General features: G+C 38.4%; 1 protein-coding gene across 1 annotated transcript in view; it reads left to right on the forward strand.

The window, feature by feature from the left end:
• The window catches only part of UNC5D (unc-5 netrin receptor D), a 91,547-nt gene that overhangs the window by 15,149 nt on the left and 56,429 nt on the right, over nt 1-19,969 (forward strand). Inside the window, exon 4 of the mRNA XM_009286198.1 lies at nt 743-846. Within this exon, the coding sequence (XP_009284473.1) occupies nt 743-846 (104 nt within the window). The remainder of the gene's footprint in view (nt 1-742; nt 847-19,969) is intronic.

A 19,969-nucleotide genomic window follows, 5' to 3' on the forward strand; every position in this document is an offset into this window, starting at 1 on the left:
TTTGTGTCTGTCCTGGTTTACCCGAACACTTGTACATTGAAGTGCTGTGGCCACATCAGTGTCGCTCTGAGACAATGTGCCCTGTTTCTTATCCTGAATTATTAGCTTGGCCATGGTATCTGAAATGAAGCAGTCTGTAATCAGCCAGTTTGGAATGTGTGGAATTGCTCTCAGTCGTTTCCTTTCTTTCCCTACAGCTTGCAGTATGTAGGCGATCTAAACAAAACATGTAGCTTAGAACATCTTATAAAATACCCTGGCACTCATCGGAAGTAGCATGTACTAGGAAAATTACTCACCAAGTCTTGGATTCATTCAGTTGGTCCTTGGAAGTAGCATGTACTAGGAAAATTACCAAGTCTTGGATTCATTCAGTTGGTCCTAACAGTACCATGTTGTTGTTGTTGTTGCATTTAATTCTTCCATTTTGGAAAGGCTTAAGAGATTAAACGCACAACTGGAACCACGGAGTCTGTGGGTTCTGATGTTGATTGTCTCTGTAGTCACCCCCAGATCATTTCTTAAAGGTGGAGAAAAGGAAACACAGCTAAAGACAGTAGGATCTCTCTGCCTCTCCTCTGGGGAAGAATTAGTAGCTCTCGGTTGTCCATTGCTTTATACACACACCTAAGAGAAGAATATGGCAAAGCGGTATTGTTGCTCACTTCTGCAGCCTACATATTATTGTTTGGGGAGGAATGGCTTTTGGAGGTGTAATGAATTATTGCATTAAACTCTGCAGATTTACGGAAAAACTTTGAGCAAGACCCACAAGGGAAGGAGGTTCCTATCGAAGGGATGATCGTTCTCCACTGTCGGCCACCTGAGGGAGTCCCTGCAGCTGAGGTGAGGCTTTGTGCAGTGTCACTGCTGGTGGCTGATGCCTCCTGGGCTGGTGAGAAACGGGGAGAGAAGCAGAAAGGGCTTAGCTACCATGTGGTTTTCAAGGTCCAGTGTTGGTTACAGTGCTCTTCTCTCACTGACTGCTTTAAATCCGTATTTTTTCATTACATAAGTTTTAAAAAAGTACAGCTTTTTATCAAAATTCAGGATCGTTTGCTGAAAAAATCCTAGTTTTGATAAAATTTTCAAGTTTTATGCTTACAAATGGAAAAGAGATTGTTACTTATTTTCTCAGAAATTACTTTTCTCATTGAAAAATAAAGAAGAAAAACCCTAAAAATATTCTGATAAATTGTTGCTGGAGAGAGAAAATCTGCTGCAAATAATAATTTGGGGGTTTTTTGCTTAGCTTTAAACATGTTTTTTGTCAAGAGAGTTGAATCTTAACAGGAAATGAATGGGGATGCCTTAAAATGATAATAGCCAGACTGTTCTTGGGGGAAGATGTTTGAAGTGGGTTGTGTTTAAATATCTGCTAGAGAGGCATTAAAAAAAAAAGAAAATCTGATGGTGGCAGCCAGCGTGGCATCACACTGTTCTTACCTATCAAAAAGCAGACTGGTGATGGTAGTCTTCAGCCAGTGCTGCCATGGCAAGACTGAGATCAGTAGTTTAAACCGAACTCCTGTGTATCTGGGTGAGCTACAGTCACCACATTCAGGCTGCAGTGTAGGCTCAGCCACAGGGCTAGAGCTGCGGAGCAGCCCGGTAATACTGTGCTGTATTTCTAATTGCACACTCTGCAGTGTGCTCTTTAGCATCTTTTGATGAGTAAGACAAATAGTATCGCTCAGAAGTTGTTTTTGCCCCTTATCTCCACTACTGCTGTGGTACGTTCTAATTGAAGGAACAAAAGAAGCAATGAAAAATAAACTCCAAAGAAACCTGCGTCTTTTTCATTAAGGAGAAGCATGTTGAGCAGATGCAATTGAAAATAAAGAGAGGAGAAATGCAGCAAACTGGGGTGCAAACCACACTGACAGTCAGGTAGAAGTGTTAAAGACCAGAAGGAAAATGAGTTAGAAGTAAGAATGGCGAGTAGATGAATTTGTATCTAGGCATCTAATCTGCATTACTCTGTCATTCAGATTTCTGCTACTACATTCTCCTCAGCTGTGTATTATTTTTATTCATGTTTAGTGTAACTAGAAAAATGGATACTGCATTACAGAGAATTGCCAAAATTATTGAAATGTGTATTCTGGTAAACATGTCTATTTTGTAGACAAAACAAACTTCCAAAGGTGTAATGGCCTAAACTTCCTTGGTCTGTGAGGGATTCATTGCCCATACTCTCTGCAGAAGGGATGGTAATCACTGCCTGCAGAGATTCCTCAAAGCCACCAGTTGGCAACCTCAGTGACCTTTTTCTCTCAATGTGCACTGCTAAACCAGGTTTTCTGAATGCATATCCCTCCAGATTGCCAGTGTATCCTGTCTCAGATAGATTTGCTGTCTCTCTGGTAAAAATTTTGACTTTGCTTATTCCTTTCACCCTGGTTCCCCTTGTTCCACAAACTAGACAGACTTTATAGTAAAACAAGTGAATGTTTATTAACAAAATGCCCAAAATCAAGTGCAGAGTTGCAGGAAAAAGGCTGGAAACAAGTAGTTACAAGGTGAAATGAAGAGTGATGTGGCCTCTACTTGACTGCAAAATGTCTTTCTTGGCAGTGGAAATATATCTGACCTGCAGTCCTGGTGGTGTGTGTCAGCCTTGGGAGCCCAGTTTTCATGGAGAAACTCTGCCTTGTCCAGTGCCTTCAAACTCTGGTCGTCTTCCTCTTCCTTCCCCCACTCTCCCTTCCAGACATGCTGCTCTAGGGCTCTCTGTCCTGTGTGTAAGCACTATCAAAGGCTTCCCAGTTCTAGTCAGAGCTGGTTTTGAATTCAGCTCTCTTTTACCCACCACTCTTTTTTTTCCTCTGTTCAATTGCCTAATATACACTCTCAAAACTTTGTAGCCTTCAAGTATTCCTTGTGTCTTGCATTACACTGTATGTTCACTGATGGAACATTCTTTAACGTGGTAAGGATCCTAGTACCTTCCTTAGGAGATTGTAGTATGTTTTTCTACATTGACTATTTTCATAGTTTGAAGAGTATGCTACCATGTACGTCAGTTTGGTTTTGTTACTTATTCTAAAAATACAGCGTTTAAAGGTGAGCAGAAAGTTTTCAAGTGAAAAACTATATAAAATCTGTGTGTTTTCTTTGAGACCAAAAGAAACAAATGATGATAGGTACACTTCTACCCAACAAGTATGGTTTGCTGAACTGATTGCATACATTTGACTGCTTTCCAATTTCTGTGTAGTTAAATAGCCAAAAATGCTATCTTGGTTGGAATTCAGCCATTTGGGAAAAAATTATGATTCTCAGTCAACACTGTTGGAATTTTACTGACAATTTTAGAATTATTTGAACTACACTGCTTTACACTCAACAATTAAACAGGATATCTGTCTTTTATGACAGTTAGGAATTATATCCAATGAAAAACTGACATTTTATGCTTTCTACAGATAAAAATTGTAGAGTTTTCAATAAACCCTGATTTACTGATGTTGATTGTAAAATTGTTATTGCTGCTAATAAAGCCTGTAAATCTTAACAGGTCATATTTGCTTTGGACAAATAAAATTTCACATAAAGACTCAGGATGCAAGGCTAATTCTATGCTCATCAAAGTAAACGGTCTACTGGAAATAATTCAGTGTCTTCAGATACTGGGTACCAGATTCAAATAAGTAGTGTCTCTGGTTTGTGGCAGTAAGCTTGAGGTTATAAAGTCTTTTGGTATTTTCACGTTAAAGACGACCTGCCCTGTTAAACATGTGGATGAGAAATAACTGCAATAGCCTGCAAGTCTTCCTCAATAATTGTTATGTGGGTACTGAGGAGTGTAGAAGGTTTCAAAACCCAGTGCTGGCAACGAATCTATGGTTCTGATCCAAGAATTTATTTCATTAGAGTTTGGATGAAGCCCTAGATGGAAATGTAAGGCTTGAAATAACTACGGACAAAGTAGTTGTCGACTTCTGTTTCATTAGATGCAAAATAGATGCTAATTGTGGCATTGTTTTTTGTTTGTTTGTTTAATCCATACTCTGCATGGACCTGGAAATGCAAAATGAAAACAAAATGGATAGGACACTCCAGCCCCTTTCACGTTACCATGCCAATATCTGTCTGAATCCCTTGGGAAGATTTTGATTATTCCATCAAGTGCAGAAGTTCAGGAACATTATTTTCCCAAAAAGCGCACATTTCCTGTGATTGCCATAGTCACAAGTTAATCTAGCAATTTATTTCTGACAATGGCTATGAATGACTGATGTAGTCAAACCTCTCATCATGCAATGCAGCTCAATAAGAGGCAGACGCTTTACAGCTGGAATGAAATTTAAGTTCAGCTCAATTATTTATGTGAGCCTGCCCCATTATCAAGAATATAAATCTTTATCTCTGGAATTGTTTTTCTGCAGCTTATAGGCACTGAAGATTTCTTAAATCTAAGGATAGAAGCATTAAAGCTAAATGTTCTTGATCTACACCATAGCTTAATCTGAAAAATCCTGTCATTAGTCCTATAAGAAGTGGAAAGCAGGGATATTTTTTTAGTGATGGCTGACATCATAGGTTCCTCAGAATTACCAGGAGGAAGAGCCTTTCCTTCCCGCTATTCCTTTCTACATTTCTAGTCACACCTCAAATATTTTCACCTAAGTGTTTTAGCTACTGCTAATGTTTCCTTGTTTAAAACTGAGTGAGTGGATCTCAGCAGTTCTTGGTAGGCAGAGGTACTTGTTACTAAATATATCAGCATTTCCCAGGCATATTTATGCCATTATGTGCCATCAGTGGCAACCCCTTACTGTGCTTTTGTGCAGGAAAAAGTGTTTAACCGAGTAGCAGCATTAGGGGTCCACATCTCAGAATTCTTGAGCTGTCATCACAGTCAGCATCTTTGCCAATGGTGCCTCTCAGTACTAATCCTTTTTTTTTTTTTAAATTTATTTTTGGGGTGGGACAGCAGCGATGACACAGAGACCATACAGCGATCAAGACCGAACCTCACAGAGAGGTTCTCTAGAGAGAATTCCTCTAGATCAAGTTTAGTTTTGTTGGGAGAAATTTCTGTTTCTACCATCTGTTCCAGAATGAGTAAGGCTTCCATATCTCATCACCAGTAGCAATGAAAATACCCAAATTAAGTTTGCTTATATGTGTTAATTTCCGCACGCAATAAGTATAAAAGGAGTTAGAACAATATGGATTAAAGGTTTGGATCCATAGTTTAAATGTATCTAAACTGTATATGGCTTAAAACTTGGTGTGTATAAAATAATTTACAGATAATGGGAGCTCATGTGACATTGTCAATGCTCTGCATGCTCATACAGTTCAGTTTTAGTAAATACTCTTTAAGCTGAATAACATGTTAGTGAAAGCAAACAATCAAGGAGGATTACAAATAAAGAACGGCAGTATTCTAATTCAGCTTTAATGTTATACAGGCATGAATCAGGAGCACCAAATCCTGCTGAGGCAAGCACCGATTTTAATGCTGCTTTGAAATGCACGGTACTGTCTTGATTCATTTAGCAGCAAATTTCAGTTGCTTGTGTCAGCTAGGTCTTAAGTAAAAGACATATAAAGGAGCATCTCTCTAAATCTGCATTCGCTTTCCAAGAATTTGATTATGCTCTTCATGGAGCCAAAGTCCATCTCTTGTGCATGAAATACTATTGAATGTGCCTGATCTTACTAATAATAAAACCTCAAGTGGCAACAGCAGTCAAGAAAACTGAGTAACTGTGGTACCTACCTATTGTTTTACCCTTTCAAATAGTTTAGACAGCCTTAGCAAATTATGAAACCATTCTGAATTCTGTATGGGCAGCATAGGCACCTACCTCTAAATGTGGTAATACCACATACCATCCCTTGGAGCACCGTGGCTCTGCTCCTAGAATGTGCTGCCTTTCTGTTTATCCGCAGGTCCAGGTCAGCTGTCTTCAATCACCCTGTATTTCTGTCTCTGCAGCCTTTGTTAGCAGGTTTCCCATCTCCAGAGTTTGCCTCTATGAAGAAGGGAACATGAGAAAATTCTGCACATCTCTGCTTTGGGAGGTTGCTGAGGGTTTGGGGATTCTGGGTGCATTGCCACAGCAGTAAGAGAGTAAGAAAATCCAAATCCTGACACTAGGCAGACTGGAAAAAGGTTTTAAATCCTCTTTGCATGCGTTCACGTGGCAAGCAAAACAGAGCTGGTGAGCAGCTGTGCTTGCAGGCATCAGCACCCAACCCAAGTAAATTCAGTTTTTTATGAGTTAAACATCAAAATAAAGAAAATCCAGCATTTAAGTAGAGCATCTGATAATCCCCTGCTGTGGCAAATGTTGATTTAAATATAACAGAGTCTCTGCTGGCACAGGCTTGATGGGACCAGAGCCATTTCTTTCACTATTGATGCAGAGTTGGCCTAGGGAAGAGACAGTTCTGGCTTTCAATCCCCACAACAGATTCTCCCCATAGATATGTTTATTAATTGTGTGCATTAGAGGCCTCATTTAGCTTGGAGTGTATGCAGTGAGGCAGTTGTATAGTATAGGAATCGGCTAAACTCTGATGAATCCTTGTCTGCTGGTCATTCTGGTTAGGCTGCGAGGTGGGTACCTTGGCCTCGGACCTCTGGACCCAATTTTTGTATTGCTGAGACTGTTTCACTCCAGGGATATCAGAGGAACTACTTCTGATTTTCGTTGGCATGATGAAAATGAGAGGAAAGGGGGGGCTGAGTTCTCCTCTCAGAAACTGTGGAGTTGAATATTGAGTTTGCCACAGCCAACATCTTTAGCCTTGCTGCTGCTGATTATCGGCATCTCTTCACAAGACTAACCTTATTCATTCAACAGCTTGTTGTTTTGGGAACATTTTGAAGAAATTTGTGAAGGGAAGAACGGCTTCACTCTATTAAAAAGACATTTTTAAAAGCAGTGTATTTGACAGTGACATAATACATGATGCATTTCTTCGAGCTGCATTATCTGCTAGTCTGACTTACTGGTAGCCTCCCTTCACACACAAACTTCTGTTATTAGAAAGAAACCTTTACCGGGGTCTGGTGCAGAGCAGCTTAGCTTAGCTGAGGTCCTACATGCCTATTCAGTCGTGGTGGCACCTTGGGCTAGCGCGTGGCTACATGTCAGGCTCTGTGAGATCAGATAGCCCATCAATTCATCTCTAAATATATATCTGCAGATTCTTGTCCTAGTGGGCAGCCAGCCCCATGTATGACTAGCCTCAGCTGCTATTAAAAGTTCATCATGTTACTGAGGTAAAGTGCTTCTCATACCTGGGTTGTATTTTTTTTTTCCAGTGCACAGTGCTATGTTTTCTGTATATATTTTGCGCTTGTTTATTGTTGTTGTGTAAGTTTATTTTACTGCTTTGCATTATTCCTAGGAAGACACAGCAGTTATTCATGGTGCACTCCTTTGTCTCACACTAAGAAAGCATTACACTGGTTTTAGATGACTGAGAGCGTATCCTTAACCTATAGCCTTGCATAAAATATACTCTGCATTCAGCTTTAGCCAAGGCTCTTAAGTCCTGTGTTAAGGCTTATAAATGGCTACAGTTCAGCCTTGAAAATGTGAAATGAAGACTGGCTGGAGCAAATGAGGCATAGCTTAGCCTGTTTTAAAAAAGAGAATGTGTTGCATAGTGCCTAATGGAGTTCAGCAGTCTTTCTGTTTACTTCCCCACCCCTGCTTCTCAAGTTCTTGGGCATTTTCTCTTCATTCATCCCAATCCTGGAAAAAGGTTTATCAGGAGGCAATTATGCAGTCCATCTTGGGATCATGCAAGTAGTAATACGCTGAAGTCAGAGCTTCAGTGTGCGGTTCAGTCAACAAGTGGTATAGATTGATTTTGCTGTCTGTTCATGTAATTCTGATTTTTTTTTAAGCAGTGCTCCATTTTATAGAGTATAATATATAAGACCTTTTGTTTCTTCTCCTAGACATCTTCTCAAGTGAATTTCCTGACATATTCTTTCCTTATCTGCTCAGCTGGCCTTTACTTTCATTCTTTCTTTAAATAGTTTTTCCTCTAGTCTGTGCTGCATTTGGCAAGCTTGCTGCTCTTTCTGTACTTGCTGAGTATTAGCATTTTCAGTCTCTCCTTCATTCTGTTTAATACTTTCTCCTCCTTCCTCCTCCTGAGTTTAAATAATTCTTCTCTAAAGCATATATTCTTTGAGGTCCTTTTTCTTTTGTTCACCTTCAGCATGGCTTCCCCTGGGGCCCCCAGGGGTGTAAAACAGCATTTGCGTGGTCCAGATTGCAGGGCTAGGAAACTAAAGTGGAATTTTGCACTTGATGCCATGTATAGTCTGATGATACAAGTCTTAGATGCTACCACATTATCTAAGATTCTGTAACCCTTTGCACGTAGGTTCACAAAGATGTTTCAAGGAGTTGAACACATCTGGGTCCCTAAGCCAGCCAGGCTAGGTCTGCCAGCCGCTTTTTACAAATCTCAGCTTTAAATCGATACACAAAGTGCAAAGCAATGGAGATGCAAGCTGCGAGTTTCTAAATGGGTATTAAGCCCTCATCCTTGAGAAATACATGTTGTACTGCTATTTTCTATGTATTACAGTCCTGCCATTAACATGATATAGTGCTGTTCATACCTATTACCTTGACTATATAAAGCAACTTCGGTAAGATTTCATATCCATAATGCTGGCGGGTTGGTAACCCTAATCATACCTTAGTGTTTTCCTGTACTCTTGCCAAAGGATATTTTTCTTTCTATTATTTTTAAAAACATAGTGAGCACGGGAGTCACTGCCTCTCAGTGACACAATCATTTACTTTCAAAGTGAAAACAACGAAGAATGCGGACAACTTGATTCTGTTGTTTTATGCAGCTCTGTACCAGCTTAGGTGTAGCATCTGGAATCAGTGTGACTAACAGATCCTGGTGGTTTGCGACAGAGTCAGCAAACAGAATAAATTATATAACATCCTCTAGTTCACTGATGGTAATTCCTTCTTACTGTCTGGTTCTTGATAGTCATGATGTTGCACTTCATGACTGTTGTCAAACCAGTCTTGAACTGTAACCTGGAAAATACTCGGTCAATATCCATTTAATTAAGTTTAGGATAACCTCTGTTCTGTATGTTCTACCTTATTAGTGCTTCATAGAGTAAAATATTAATTATTTTTGGCATGGGAGCAAACAAAGTGCTTGCTTTTGTAGCTAGTAATCTTTTTAGACAACTGGTTTTAAGTTCCTTTCACTATTTTGGACAGGTGTTGTGGTACGTTGGAGGCATACTACTACTGAATCTTCCACCAGTGACAAAAGGGCTTTAAATTTCTCAAGCTGTCATAGGTTGTTCCTGTTTAATTCAGCAGACTTGATAATGAGGTTTTTAAATGTTTCTTTAATTGGATAGTGAGCTTCCATATTCTGTACTGACATTAACCATCAGAAGGAGTTTCTGTCACCTTCTTGAGACCTGGGTTTAATGTGAACTTAGTACGTCTTAAATTTGAAGAAGGGTGTGAAACTGATAGTCCTGTGAAATGGAGCACCTTCTAAAACTGCCATTGAAATGCTCACAGTTGGCCTGGGGTGTATTTAATAAATTCTGTCATTGCTGGTAGTTACTGTAGATTTATATTGTTAGAAATGTCTGTCCCTTTGTACTGAAGTGCCATATAAACCATGTGTTTACATGGGTTTTATATATATATACACATATATATATATACAAGATAAGTGTTTACAAACCTCAGGCTTTCAAATAAATAAAAACAAAACTAAAGAATCTTTAGCTTACTTGACTCTGCTCATCTTTACTACAACAATGCTGCAGTTCTTATGCTGCTAAATGTGAGACCTGCGGTTTTGTGTTGAATACGGTATTAGCTCAGGGGAGCCAATTCCCAACTAGAAATGCCTGATGGGTAACAGTATTGAAGTCCATTGTGATGCATGAGGTGCAAATCTGAGCAGAAGTTGACCTTAAAATTTATTCTAAATCCCTTTTATTATACATAAATACTCTCTGAGACTAAATCTCTGAATAGCTCATATTTGAGCATTAGTAGCAACTTGCAGCTCTTTCTACATCTACTGTCTGATTTTGGGTTTTTTTTGTAATAAAAGGGCAGCTGTTGTGCTAAACTATTAGTGATGAGTGTAAACTTGTGTTGAGTGCTCTGCAGAGGCTTGTGGAATACTCTAAAATATCTTTAGCATTTAATAGATGCATATATTTAAGTTTTAAATGTGCTGTATCCAGTGCTACTTTTTCAAATGTTTAACACAGATTTTGACATTTTAATGGACTGCTGTAGGTGTTCCAGTGAATATCTGCATGAGTTCTGATGGTTTATTTACTGCTATAGCTTTTAATGGAAATGTAAAACCATTTCTCTTCTGGGCAGTACATATTCCATTGCAAACACATCAACAAAATGCAAAACTCTCATAAAAATCAAAACCTGCAAGTATTCCAAAAGTAGTGAGTCATTGCTGCCTATTTTACATAGGCTTGTGTATTTATGGGACTTGTACACATACAGTAAAATGTAATATGGCAGGATAATGGTATTGTAGTAAAACACTATGGCAAAAAAGGCTAGTGAATTATAGTCTTCAATGAATCTTGTTTCTAGTTATAGAAAACAGAGTAAGATTACTGAATGCAAACAGCATGCATTTTATACAGTTAGTTGTAGATCTTGGGTCTTGTGTCTGGAATATCAATATTTGCTTTACTTTTAAGGTACATTAGTTACAAATACAATAAATGTGTTTCATTTTTCACAGAAGACATTTCACTTTCAAGGCTGAGCTCGGGTATGTGCAGTATGTCTCAATGATTATTTATCTACATTGAAGCTCTTCCTATAGACTGGTTTTACTTTTAAGCAAGCACTGCAGCCAACATTCACATTTTTAAAATCATAAAGTTATGGGAAGCTGTAAGAAATTTAATATTTGACTTAGACATGACAAAATTAGATGACATTGCATTTGGAACAGTGAAATAAATTCCTTTTGCTTTGTGAAGGGATTATGCAAATTCTTAACTCTTACTGTTAGTAATGAAAAGTAGGTTTCAACATTTCAGAACCTGTGACTGTTTCTCTGTAGCTGGTTGGTAGCACATATGCCGTTAACACTCTAAGGTCTCTAAAGCGCTCCCCCCTCTGCGGGAGGGAATGTCGTCTTACACTTCAGATCTTCAGCCTACTACTGAAGCGTTACTCCAAACTGTTAAAGAGGAGTATTGTTTCTGGAACAGAAATTGGTCATATTACAAATCCAAGTTTAACGGTAATTGCTCTAATGTCTCTAAACAGCTACATTCACCCTGAAATAGTCCATGCTATATTATGATGGTTAGCAGGTCAGACTTCTAAGATATAAAGGTATTAAAATGATTAATAAGTTCTGAGGTGCTACACTTGCAGCAAGGCATATGTACCCTTCAGGTCATTTTGGTGAGAGCTATCTGACAAATAAACTATCTTAAAATTCTGGTTGGATTGGTATGTATACTCTGTGGTATTGCCGTTTATGAATGAAAAAAATACCCTATTCTAGAAGCAACGTTTTAATGACAGTTCATATATATCATATCCCACAGCATCTTCTGGAGATGTTAAGAATTGCACAAATATCTAACTTAGGAGTGTTTTCCATGTGGAATTGTATATAAGATCAGTTTTGGCATAAAGTAGTAAAGAATTACAAAGTACAGGTATCACTTTGGAAGTTACTACACACATACGAATGCAAGAAACTTTTCCAGAGTCAAGCCACATTGTGTGAATCCTTGAACAGATCATGATTTTTCATAGACTTAATTGTCTAAGTCTGTCTTTGGGGAGTGAAGGTTTGTTAACTACAGCACCACTTGCAGACTGAGGACGAATTACTCATTTAGCTGGGGAAAATAGGTATTTCTTCCAGGTATGTACATCATTACTACTTTTTTCCTGTTACTCCTCCAAGAATCCAAAGAAATTCAGATTTTTTTTTATTAAGACACCATCCAGCACTGTACGTATGGTGAAAAATGCCACAGATTAAAGCAGCAGTTACTAGGCTAATGAAACTGAGTGGCTGCATGTGTGGACAAAGCAGTTTTGAACCCACTTAGAACATAAAATTCTACTGAAGAGTCCTTACAGATTTTGGAAGTATCAGATTGCCTTCCCTTTAATCTCTGTTTATCAGTTCTCAACATACCCTATGGAATGAAACAGAACAACCTCTAAATGTTGATTCTATTCTACTGAAACCATGCGGCAGCTTACTTGTAATTGCTCATTTAATTATTCTAGTAATTTCTTCTCCAATTTTATTTGCTCTGCATTTTAAAATTGTCATTTCTCTCCGTTGCACACACACACACAGACACAAATGTGCCCTGTGCAGTTCAGATTTTTAGCTGCTTTTAAGAGCAACTTCATCATTTTTGTTTTTCATACTTTATGCTGCTGTTACGGATAATACATGACATGCTGGTCTGGACTGATTGTGTTCAGAACACGGCAATCTAATAATATGTAGGGCCTCTTTATTCTACAAAACATCTGCTCAATTAAAGCCTTTTTGTTCAAGCCTGTGACTGCTTCATAGAAGCATGGACAATGCAAAAACAGAATCAAGATTTAGTTTATTTTATATGCTGTTTCATCTTTGGTCAAATCTAGTATTCATGCCTTGCCCTTCATCACCTGTCGTCTTTGAGAGAAATGTCTGCTTCAGTATGATCTTTCTGTCTTTTTTCCTAAAGTACTTTATCTTCAACGCCCTGAACTTTTTTTTTTTTTTTTTACTCAACCTAGACTATGGATTACTCAACCTAGGTCATGGATTACAACAGCAGTTGTAATACAGAGTACAGAGCCTGGAGTAATACTCTATAGAGGTTCAAACAAAGAACAGGTTTCAAAGGCAAAAAAGGCTTGTGATGATCAGTGCTTGTAAGAACCACTTTAATGCTATTGCTCAATATGGTAAAATAAAAAGCCTTAAATTTCACAGTTATTCTGTGTAAGCGGGGAATAAAAAGGACATGGTTTTGCATAGAACTGGTAGTCTTTTAAATACGTTACAGGCATTTTAGTGGGTTTTGTTAGCTGTATACATTTCAGGGCAACACAACCAAGTACATAAATTGGGATATCTGGTTGTGCAACTTAGGTTAATGGTGAATTTATTTTTTTCTTTTGCTTTGTTACAATCACATTTTTTAAAAATTTTACTGCTAAACTATTTAACATCGAACTGGATGTATTTTGGATGCTCTTTTTTGGGCATTGGCAACTCTGAAATGTTATGGAGACCCCATGTTGTCAATGCAATGCTTTTTTCCTAATGTTTGTCCTTGTTTCCAGTGCAGACAGCTGATGAGCAAACAAAGGTCCCTTTTAAACCATACCTGAATGAGGAAACAAGGTCAGCCAGGTGTGCTGCATGAGTCACATGTAGCTGGCTCTTGAGCCTCCACATATAATGTGTTTTAAGACTTTGACTGTCTTGCATTGTTTTAAATTGTAGCGTTAACAAAGTGACATGGGCAGATAAAATGCCTTTTGAGTATTTGAGTCGAGGTATTTCTACATGGCTTCTTGTAGGGATGCCCTGAGCATTTTTCATGTACTCAGTGTTGCTGCCCATTCTTCAAGCTCATCATAAAAGACCTGCCAATCTCCATAGCCTCATAGACAAAATATCTTGCATTATACGTGAGCAATCTCAGGGAGTCTTAGATTGTATAAGATCTGCATAAAACTAACCTATTTATTTGGAGACTCTGTGTGTTAGATCAACACTTGTTCTCATTCTGTAATAGAGCTGTCACCTAAATTGAGTTTTCACACCTGTGCCCAAGAGGTAGTCTGTTTGACTGGACCAGTCATTCATCACTGGTATGTCTACTGGCCAGAAGAAATACCCAATGTACCAGTGTTGTGGAAACCCTGCTTCTGATACGTGTTTGATTTATCTTGGAAATCAAGCTCAGAGGTATTTAGCGTGGTTTGAACTCATGTACTTTACCATGAGTATGCAGAACTCCACCAAGTTGCAGTAGAGCGCTGTTCCTTTAACTAGAAGCCGCCACAGCTTCTTCATTCCCATTTAGACCAGCCACTAGAGAGAGGAGGAACACTTAGACTGTGTTTGTTGCCTTCTGCCATCCTAATACGCAGTTTGAGATTGTACTCCTTTCCATTATTCTACCACTGCGCTGTTTGAATGTGTTAAATCTGTCACTTCATTTTTTACCTGTACCAATTATTTGAAACAATGGCATTTGTCAGCTCTCTTCTTGTCGTCTCAGTGATATCTCCAGGTGCCTCTTTTGCTGATTTTGTACATTTTGCAGCTATCGGAAGCATCTTAGTTACTGCACATATACCCTTTATTTGAAAAAATCCTTGGATGTTCTCTCCAAAATGAGTACATGTGCTGGATTTCATGCAAGCAAGTGAACTGTGTACTGTGTTTTCCTCCAGTAGAAAAAAATGTTTGTTTTCCTTCTGGGATTTGACTTGTTCTGAGTAAATCAGTACACCCAGGAGCTACTGAGGTCATGAAATGCTGGAGCAAAACACTTCTGAATTAGATTGCTAAAATGAGGGGGGGGTGTGTGTGTGTGTGAAATAACTTTGTAGTTCTGGGTGTGGGTGTGTGTGTGTGAAATAACTTTGTAGTTCTCCTGAATAGGTAAGTCCTTTTTATAAAGACCTGTGCTTTGGGGCTTTTCTTTTTTTGATGTACTGTTTTGTAGTGGCATATACTTTTCTGGTACTATTTTCAGCAATGTTCTTAATTTTGAATGCTTGAACATGAAAGGATAAGTTATAAGACTTTATCATTATGTTTCTAATTATAAATAATAAAGGTAATTGTGTGAAAAAGTCCTACAAGGATTTGGAAACTTCACTGTGGTGTACGTTTTGACCAAACAAGATAGTTGGAGGCTTTATCGATACTGGCCTATTGTTCTGGTCAGCAGGAGGAATGACTGTTGTGGTTACTTACTACTGCTGTGTTAGTGCCTAGAGGTCTTGTTTGGTTTTTCTGTCCCTGATTCCTGAAGGTTAGATCTTCAGCATGTTTGGCAATCTTCTCCTGATACTTATAACTTTATAATACAACGAACCTGCTGTATTTCTCGGTCTGTGCATATAGCACTTTTGCACAATACTTTCATGTGCAGCTGCTTTTATTCCCTTTTCAGTGGGATTCAAAGTTCTGAATTTGAATGCTGAAAGCGAAGGTTTGTGAGTAGAAGGATCAAATCTATTTGGTAGAAGGCTGTATTATCCTCTGATTGTTGGTGTATTTACATACTTTTACAAAGACCTGACAATGTCACGTGGACAACTAGAATTCAGAAATGTGGTATCTTTTGCTCGGGGAGTGGGCTATTGTGAAAGGAAAAGATGCAAGGGTCGTTGGGAAAGAGAAGCACAGCAGAGCATTTCTCAAACCTTCCCCATTTTATGCATTCAGAAACAGGCAGGAGGGATATATGATGTCTTCAAAGCTACAGAGAAAACTTCTCTTAGAGTTGGGTTTGTTTTTTTCCTAGCCAAAGTTGCCAGGAACATATGGTACAGTTTGTGCTGGAGCAAAAGAAGGAAGGTGCATGAAGAACTGCAGGGAGGATTGAGTGCGAGAAGGAACGATCTGCTAGGAGTCAGTTCTAGACTGAGTGTGGGTTCTGGGAGTGTTGCTACTAACCAGGACACAGCTTGGCATGAAGTAAAACAGACTTAGCGATTTTTGATCCTCTGACATCAGTGCCCATTTTGCTAAATTGCACTCTCACAGTCAGAGCAAGAGCAGCTGGTTTGCTGTCAATTGTGACTAGCGCTCTAATCGAGAAGGGGAGAGGCGAGAGGGGAAAATGCAAGATGTCCTTGGAGTAAAGTGTTTCCGTATCTACTACACTTTAGTGCAGATTCAGATGTCATCTGCTAGAAGGCGAGTATCTTGTGATGAACCCATGTGCTCATATTGTTGTTTTTTTTTCTTAGTCTGCTAATCGCCCTTGAAGCTGTTCTTGCTCTTCCTTTTTATTTTTGTGAGTTCTGTGCAACTGAATTTTCCTTTTATGTCTAAAGAAGCTCCTCTACCGTCTCCCTCTCAAAATGAGGAGTCCCCAAATATATTGATCCTTTCTGATAAACCACTTGTCTTCTCCCACAAGCAAGGGAGATGTGTACATGTCCTTATGTTCAGTTTTTGCCAAGATTCTTACGATTTCCTTGTTCCTATCCAAATCTCAGTCTAATTGCGTATTTCCAAACACGTCTTAGCTCCTGAATCCCATCACCAACACACACGCTGAACATACTCCTAATGCAAATGCATTTTTACCTTTCTTTGTGTATAAAGACGTATATATGTGCATATATCTATGTAGTTACAATGCAGATGGACTAACCTTGATGTATATCACAATGGGACCAAAGGAAAGCAGTACCATCTAATAATTATACGGTGTTTTGTCCTACCGTAGTTACTGGGAGCTGCATTTAGACATACAAACATAAGCTTCTAAGAAGAAAATTTATCCTTTGACAGATAGATTTCTTAACTTCACAGGAAGGGGAAAACTTAAATCCTTTTCAAAAAAAAGATTATGCTCTTTCAGAGGTGAAAAGATTGTTGATAGGTTGAAATAGTCAACCCAGCCAACCAGCCTGGTATGAGGAAACACCCACTGCTAGATATCAATTTCAGGATCTTTAGTAACTTCAAAGTAGCAGTTATATTTGTTATTGCACTTTCTAGTTGTGTTTCTTTACAACATGTCTTTTGTGTCTAACGTAGTGAGGGTTCTCTTTGTTCAGACTCTGCTGATGCAATATACTTGTGCTGGTCATTTTATAATCTGGAATAAATATCATTAGAGTACTGTGAAACTGAAATGCTGTAACATTAAAGGTTTAGGGAATGTTTTACCTCTCTGGACATAGATCAATGCCCTTGTTAATTGCAAACAATGTTATAAGAGAAAGCAGTAATTTGTGAATCTGGCGCTCAGCTGCATTTAGTATGCATCTAGTGACACAGCATAAATGTTACACATTTGTTAACTAACAATTGTATTTCTTTATAGAGTTTGAGTTTAAATATTTTTTCCAGTGTGTAGAAAAAGATGATTCATTAACGGATCTAAAGGATGTTTCTGTTAGTAATCTCTCACAGTTACATTCTTGAGATTATCATACCTGAAGGCTACTAACAAAAAAGAGCAACGTTATGTATTAATGATTCACCATAACTCTTGAGAACAGTAAAATTATAGCCTTGTTTGCTGTAATGTACAGAACAGGAGTACAGAAGTTGCTGTGATAATCGAGATGAGGAGGCCATACAACCAACCAAATAATGAGAACTAACCAACTAATCTCAGGTATGATTACTGAAAGTAAATAATAGAGACTATAGTTCTAGGCAGGATCGTATTCACATTTACTAGTGTGCTATCTGAGCAATACTCCTGACATTTAGTTTTCAAAGACTTGGACCTTTCTTCTAAATTTTCTTGAGAGCAATAATCTGAAGCATGGATAGGGATACTGCTGGGTTTTGTAATGCCATGCGGTGATGTTTGATCAGAAGCAGTTAGAAGTGCAAGAGAAGAGATCCCTTTATTTGTACTCTTTGTTTTCAATTACTGCAAGCTTTCTGTGATGATTTCCTTATCTCTTAAGAATTTGGTATAAATGTGATACTGCCTATCAGGATGCCATGTTAGCAAAACACTGTAAATATAATTTCCAATAATCTTATCTAAAAATGTTTTCTTGGTGCCAACTGCACTTATAATTACTCTCCAAATGTCTGTGCATTGAAAAACAAATAAAACCTCACTGGTGTGGCACCGTGAACATCCTCCCTGGAGCCTTTAGCTGTTTGCTTCTTTCTAGCATCCTAATTCACAATACTGAGAAACATACAGTGTGCACTGCATACTTTTAAAACAAGATCTGTGGATTACTAGATATCCTTAGATTCTGAGTTTCTAGAAAAAGAAAAGCTCTAGATGAGTCTCATCTGTTCGCCTATTTTTCTGAGCTTTATAGTCAAGGGACTAGGATTTGAGTTTCAACTAGATCCTTTATTTCCGCTTACCACAAAATAATTGAAGTCAAGTCATTTGTGTGCACTGCCCCACTGGAAAACTACCATATAAACCTACATAATAACTTTTGGGTTTATTAATGCTGATTCATTCATAATTTTTGCATGCAGTATTCTAATTAACGTTAGATACTTATTCCTCCAAAAATAGGAATAAAAATAAACTTACTTGGGATCCAATCAGATCTTTAACAATCAGACAACGTACCATTAGTAATGGCATATTTAGCAATGTATCTTTATAGCAGTGTTTTAAAATAGTATGTCTGAGTCAACTCCTTGCCCACCTCTAGCATTATAAATTGACATATACGTACAGGCTGTCACCTTTCCCATTATACTTATTCAAAAGCATATTTTAATTTCATTTTGACTCACCCCCTCCCATGTTAGCCTTTTTCCCCTCCTCTGGATTTTTCAGCGATAGGAATTTTTGGTTGTGATTTTAAAGCACACAAACAAAAATGCTCATTGCAAACCGGACATAGCTCAGAGTATGAGCTATGGTATATAGAGTGCCTTGAGTGAATGTCATGTCTCTTGGCTTCCCTGCCTATTGGAGGTTTATGTAGCAAATATACGAGCTGCATGCCACATCAAGTGAAATAATAAAGAAAATGTGCATTAGCAGCATGCAGCACTTGAGTTTTCAGATGATCCCTCTTGCAACAACTGAGTGCATCTCTTCAAAGAGTGAAGTGAGCAACCTGGTCTGGTGGAAGGTGTCCCTGCCATGGCAGGGGGGTTGGAACAAGATGATCTTTAAGGTCCCTTCCAACCCTAAACCATTCTGTGATTCTATGAAAGAGAAGATTCCTGTGCTGCTTTCCACAGTACAGCCAACAAAAGCCCAGGCTGATTTATGAGTTAGTCAGTGTGTCAGATTTATGTAATGAGATTATATATTCAATCTAATGAAGGGAAAATATGCTTACCAGAACAGTGTGACAGCGCTGTGATTAAACGATTTGGTAACAGTATTCCCTCAGTGGATTAATTTAAAAAAATGCAGCAGGTACAGCTGACCCGCTTCTTGTGTGTTGCTAGCGATAGGCTCCTAGCAAGGAAGATTAATGTTTTTTGATTGTGTTGATAAAATAACTATGTGGTCCGAAAGGTAGATATGAATGGTTGGTATCCAGCAGACTGGCTTTTGTTTTTTATTAATCTCCCACAATGATTTATGCCGATGGAGGCTTCTCCTACTTATTTGTTTGAGTCTTAGGGTAGAAAGCGAAGTAAAACTTTAACAAAGATATGCTGCCATCTTAATGCATCACTGTAATTGGAGCACCTGCCCTGCCTATACTCATCCATTCTAACTGTAACATCAAGGAAGATTTCTCCAGCTTAGACACACCTGAATTTTCAGAAACAGGAGTTTCATGCTAGATTTGAAAGGAACGTATCTTGCTCTCTTCCACTAAACATTATAGGTCACTGAAAAAGCCATTTTTAAAAAGGCTTTTAAAGATGGGGGAATACAAGACCTAAATCAATGATAAGGTAGAAATAACTTTTCCTAGCCAGAGGCCTGAGCTGGTTAGTATTGGGGGGGGGGAATATTCATAAAAGCTAACGTTGGCCTAGCGATACAATCTCCCTAGGCTTGCTCCTCTAGAGTCAGTGGAGAAGGTGTCAGAAGCCTGATATACCTGCTGTTAATAATGATGTGGAGGAGAATCTATTGCAAACATTTTCTATAAAAAGAAACTTTTTTGTAGAAAAGAAATCAGCTTCAAACATGTTTTCTTCTCCAGTTAAAAAAAAAGCTTTCAGCTACGAATTAGATATTCTGAGTTTTAGAAGTTCTCAGCCTTTTTCTCCCTTCTTTTTTAATGCAAAGTCAGATTCT

This window comes from Aptenodytes forsteri, unplaced genomic scaffold, assembly GCF_000699145.1.
Source record: "Aptenodytes forsteri isolate BGI_AS27 unplaced genomic scaffold, ASM69914v1 Scaffold168, whole genome shotgun sequence".
Lineage (NCBI taxonomy): Eukaryota > Metazoa > Chordata > Aves > Sphenisciformes > Spheniscidae > Aptenodytes > Aptenodytes forsteri.